At 37.8% G+C, this 6,000-nt stretch overlaps 1 protein-coding gene across 2 annotated transcripts in view; it reads left to right on the top strand.

The window, feature by feature from the left end:
• The first annotated feature begins 2,493 nt into the window (after window positions 1-2,493).
• Window positions 2,494-6,000, top strand: part of LOC106609731 (leucine-rich repeat-containing G-protein coupled receptor 5) — a 193,826-nt gene continuing 190,319 nt past the window's right edge. For both annotated transcript variants that reach the window (XM_045722416.1, XM_045722415.1), the window contains exon 1: window positions 2,494-2,990. In XM_045722416.1, the coding sequence (XP_045578372.1) occupies window positions 2,791-2,990 (200 nt within the window). In that variant the 5' untranslated portion in view covers window positions 2,494-2,790. The remainder of the gene's footprint in view (window positions 2,991-6,000) is intronic.

Raw genomic sequence — 6,000 nt, 5'->3', positions numbered from 1 at the left:
TAATTCTGCTTGGTTACAGGGTTAATTCTGCATAGTTACATGGTTAATTATGCATGGTTACATGGTTCATTCTGCATGGTTACAGGGATAATTCTGCATGGTTACATGGTTAATTCTGCATGGTTACATGGTTAATTCTGCTTGGTTACAGGGTTAATTCTGCATAGTTACATGGTTAATTGTGCTTGGTTACATGGTTAATTCTGCATAGTTACATGGTTAATTCTGCTAGGTTACAGGGTTAATTCTGCATGGTTACATGGTTAATTCTGCTTGGTTACATGGTTAATTCTGCATGGTTACATGGTTAATTCTGCTTGGTTACAGGGTTAATTCTGCATAGTTACATGGTTAATTCTGCAGGGTTACACGGTTCATTCTGCATGGTTACATGGTTAATTCTGCATGGTTACATGGTTAATTCTGCTTGGTTACAGGGTTAATTCTGCATGGTTACATGGTTAATTCTGCTTGGTTACAGGGTTAATTCTGCATAGTTACATGGTTAATTCTGCTTGGTTACAGGGTTCATTCTGCATGGTTACATGGTTAATTCTGCTTGGTTACAGGGTTAATTCTGCATAGTTACATGGTTAATTATGCATGGTTACATGGTTCATTCTGCATGGTTACAGGGTTAATTCTGCATGGTTACATGGTTAATTCTGCATGGTTACATGGTTAATTCTGCTTGGTTACAGGGTTAATTCTGCATGGTTACAGGGTTAATTCTGCATGGTTACAGGATTAATTCTGCATGGCTACAGGGTTAATTCTGCATGGTTACAGGGTTCATTTTCCTTGGTTACAGGGTTAATTCTGCTTGGTTACAGGGTTAATTCTGCTTGGTTACAGGGTTAATTCTGCATGGCTACAGGGTTAATTCTGCATGGTTACAGGGTTCATTTTCCTTGGTTACAGGGTTAATTCTGCATGATCACATGGTTAATTCTGCTTGGTAATAGGGTTAATTCTGCTTGGTTAAAGGGTTAATTCTGCATGGTTACAAGGTTAATTCTGCATGGTTACAGTGTTAATTCTGCATGGTTACATGGTTAATTCTGCATGGTTACATGGTTAATTCTGCAGGGTTACATGGTTAATTCTGTATGGTTACAGTGTTAATTCTGCATGGTTACATGGTTAATTCTGCTTGGTTACAGGGTTAATTCTGCATGATTACATGGTTAATTCTGCATGGTTACATGGTTAATTCTGCATGGTTACATGGTTAATTCTGCATGGTTACATGGTTAATTCTGCATGGTTACATGGTTAATTCTGCATGGTTACATGGTTAATTCTGCATGGTTTGCGGTGGTCTGAGCTGCGTGCTCCGGCTGTGAGCATGAAGAGTTCGTACCCAGTGCCAGGAAATCTTGTTTCTTTTTTTTGGTGAGGAAGGCATATATGGACTTTCTCAGAACCTTTCCAAACGTCTGAAATCGAAGTCTATTTCTAGTGATCAGGCTGCACACACACACACACACACGCACGCACGCACACATGCACACACACACACAAACCTTTCCTCAAACTGTTACATTACAACAAAAAGGTTCCTCCGTCAATAAGCCCCCCTGTAGGATAACAACACATCTCTAGTCTCAGAGTTGAACATCTCTCTCAACCGCTTCTTCTCCAAAAATGACACAAAGTTGAGACTTGGCTGATGCCACCCACACAATACAGCCTTTCCAGACACTGAAGTAGAGTTTGGTATTAGCCAGACTATATCTGTATGCCTTGAGGTGTAGCTTTTAACTGAGCTTGCCTCGTAGAGTTGCATCATCCTCGGGCTTCCTGATAAAATCTTCTTATCTCATATTACTTGAAGAACATGTTTCACTTTTACACTATAGATATAGCTGATTCACTCAACTAACACAATAATACACTGTTAGAGCAGTAGTACAATGCATTCATTCACTGCGTTCTCCATAAACCTTCACACCGTCCAGCACCCTAATAGAACCAATGTTATAAAAACGAAATGTCAATCATTGACAGTTCTTTCAGACATAATCGTTTATCTCAACTTTTTCTCATACAGTGCCAACAGAAAATATTAATCCCCTACATTTTGTTGTGTTACAGCCTGAATTCAAAATGGATTCATATGTTCTATTTAATTTTCCCACAATACCCCATAATGACAAAGTGAAAACATGTTTTTTAGATTTTTTGTTGTTGCATATTTCTTAAAAATAAAAAACGGAAATATCACATTTACATAATACTTTTAAATTCAGGCTGTAACACAACATGATGTTGGAAAAGGTCGAGGGGTGGGAATACTTTCTGAAGGCTCTGTATGTCTCAGAACTTTCTCAGTAGCCTAGTCAACTTGAGAGTTGTGGTGAAATGTATAAGTCATTGCATGGCATATTGACATGTTCAGAGCGGCAAAAGTGGTAAGCAAGAGGATGATTAGCAGCCTATAGTACATTTGCATACTAGGAGCGATAACCGCGTGCGTGCGGTAGGCTTACTCGTCCCCGTCCCGAGATCATTGACGCGCTCAGCTCCGCTTAGCTCACTGGTTTTGAATGGCATTGACTGACGTCACGAAACGCGGCACACTGGTGAGACTGTTTAAAGCTGTGAAGCATTTCAGGATGGATCTCAGAGAATAGGAACAGAGGGACACGCTGTCTGAACACTCCATGCGCCCCAGACAGACAGCCGCAGACTGAGAGACTTGGAAGGACTTACTGAAACGGCGGCAAACTATTAGTTAAGTTTTTTCAGCACCTGCGATTTAGTTTTTTCCTCTAAAAAACGGTGGACATGTTGCATCGCCGTAAAGTTTTAATCATCTTATTGCTGGTGGTCGCGGAATGCGGAGCGATATCGCAGATGGGGGCTCAGGTCGGCGACTGCCCGTCCCGCTGTCACTGCGAGGAGGACGGCATGCTTCAACGTGTCGACTGCTCGGATCTCGGGCTCACGGAAATTCCAGCCAACCTTAGCGTCTTTACTTCTTATCTGTAAGTCTCATTTTGGCTATTTTGTCCTTCGTGAGCGGTGAGAACGGGGCACCTGTGCACTTGGCACGGCACGGGCTTCTAGCCTACTAACTAACCAACTAGGAAAGAGCGCTTGTTTTCGTGCGTCTCTCTCTACTACAGTAATGAAGGCTAGTCAACTTTGACAGATATGAAGCCAGCCTCATTTGGCCTCGGCTCGCAGAGAGAGTAACGTGCAAGCTGTTTTCCAAATGTTAACCTTCACGTGGTCTTGTCAGGCAAATAAACTATGGATAGGATTTAGTTGCATATAGTCTACATTTTATTTGCGTGTTTGGTTTGAATTTACACGAGATTAATTTGTATACCATTTTAGATTTACAAATATTATTGGAAAAAATATTACAGATTTATTTAACGAGGAAACTCATTTAATAAGAACTAATTCTTATTCTCAATGACAGCCTAGGAACAGTGGGTTAAGTGCCTTGTTCAGGGGCAGAATGACAGATTTTTACCTTTTCAGCTCAGAGAATCGATCTCGCAGCCTTTCGGTTACTAGTCCAACGCTCTAACCACTAGGCTACCTGCTGGTTACTAGTCCAATGCTCTAACCACTAGGCTACCTGCTGGTTACTAGACCAATGCTCTAACCACTGGGCTAACTGCCGTTAACTTTAAACATAACTTAATCAACAATGGCTCAGTTAGTTCAATCATGGTGCAACTCCAAAATTGTTTTATCAATTTTTACATGGACCACGTAGCCTACTGAGTAAATGCTTAAGTTAAGTTGGATAAAGTTATTGCTGAATTAACACGTTTTTTTTTCTTTTCTATTACTGTTATTTCTACAGTAATTAAATCGAGGTGTCATGCGTACTTCTATTGTATTATGGCGTTGTTATACTTCTATTGTATTATGGCGTTGTTATACCTGTGTTGTATTATGGAGTTGTTATACCTGTATTGTATTATGGCGTTGTTATACCTGTGTTGTATTATGGAGTTGTTATACCTGTGTTGTATTATGGCGTTGTTATACCTGTGTTGTATTATGGAGTTGTTATACCTGTGTTGTATTATGGAGTTGTTATACCTGTGTTGTATTATGGCGTTGTTATACCTGTGTTGTATTATGGAGTTGTTATACCTGTATTGTATTATGGAGTTGTTATACCTGTATTGTATTATGGAGTTGTTATACCTGTGTTGTATTATGGAGTTGTTATACCTGTATTGTATTATGGAGTTGTTATACCTGTGTTGTATTATGGAGTTGTTATACCTGTGTTGTATTATGGAGTTGTTATACCTGTGTTGTATTATGGAGTTGTTATACCTGTGTTGTATTATGGAGTTGTTATACCTGTGTTGTATTATGGAGTTGTTATACCTGTGTTGTATTATGGAGTTGTTATACCTGTGTTGTATTATGGAGTTGTTATACCTGTGTTGTATTATGGTTGTTATACCTGTGTTGTATTATGGAGTTGTTATACCTGTGTTGTATTATGGAGTTGTTATACCTGTGTTGTATTATGGAGTTGTTATACCTGTGTTGTATTATGGGTTGTTATACCTGTGTTGTATTATGGAGTTGTTATACCTGTGTTGTACTATGGAGTTGTTATACCTGTGTTGTATTATGGAGTTGTTATACCTGTGTTGTATTATGGAGTTGTTATACCTGTGTTGTACTATGGAGTTGTTATACCTGTGTTGTATTATGGAGTTGTTATACCTGTATTGTATTATGGCGTTGTTATACCTGTATTGTATTATGGAGTTGTTATACCTGTGTTGTATTATGGTTGTTATACCTGTATTGTATTATGGAGTTGTTATACCTGTGTTGTATTATGGAGTTGTTATACCTGTGTTGTATTATGGTTGTTATACCTGTGTTGTATTATGGAGTTGTTATACCTGTGTTGTATTATGGTTGTTATACCTGTATTGTATTATGGCGTTGTTATACCTGTGTTGTATTATGGAGTTGTTATACCTGTGTTGTATTATGGAGTTGTTATACCTGTGTTGTATTATGGAGTTGTTATACCTGTGTTGTATTATGGTTGTTATACCTGTATTGTATTATGGAGTTGTTAAACCTGTATTGTATTATGGAGTTGTTATACCTGTATTGTATTATGGTTGTTATACCTGTGTTGTATTATGGAGTTGTTATACCTGTGTTGTATTATGGTTGTTATACCTGTGTTGTATTATGGAGTTGTTATACCTGTGTTGTACTATGGAGTTGTTATACCTGTGTTGTATTATGGAGTTGTTATACCTGTGTTGTATTATGGAGTTGTTATACCTGTGTTGTACTATGGAGTTGTTATACCTGTGTTGTATTATGGAGTTGTTATACCTGTATTGTATTATGGCGTTGTTATACCTGTATTGTATTATGGAGTTGTTATACCTGTGTTGTATTATGGTTGTTATACCTGTATTGTATTATGGAGTTGTTATACCTGTGTTGTATTATGGAGTTGTTATACCTGTGTTGTATTATGGTTGTTATACCTGTGTTGTATTATGGAGTTGTTATACCTGTATTGTATTATGGAGTTGTTATACCTGTGTTGTATTATGGTTGTTATACCTGTATTGTATTATGGCGTTGTTATACCTGTGTTGTATTATGGAGTTGTTATACCTGTGTTGTATTATGGAGTTGTTATACCTGTGTTGTATTATGGTTGTTATACCTGTATTGTATTATGGAGTTGTTAAACCTGTATTGTATTATGGCGTTGTTATACCTGTGTTGTATTATGGTTGTTATACCTGTGTTGTATTATGGTTGTTATACCTGTATTGTATTATGGTTGTTATACCTGTATTGTATTATGGAGTTGTTATACCTGTGTTGTATTATGGAGTTGTTATACCTGTGTTGTATTATGGTTGTTATACCTGTATTGTATTATGGAGTTGTTATACCTGTGTTGTACTATGCATATCTTCAGGTCTTACGTTATTATTAGAAAATCTGAAATCCCAGGTGGAGTTTTTA

The sequence above is a fragment of the Salmo salar genome, chromosome ssa07, assembly GCF_905237065.1.
Source record: "Salmo salar chromosome ssa07, Ssal_v3.1, whole genome shotgun sequence".
Taxonomy (NCBI): Eukaryota; Metazoa; Chordata; class Actinopteri; order Salmoniformes; family Salmonidae; genus Salmo; species Salmo salar.
This window is presented reverse-complemented; position numbering and strand designations above follow the sequence as displayed.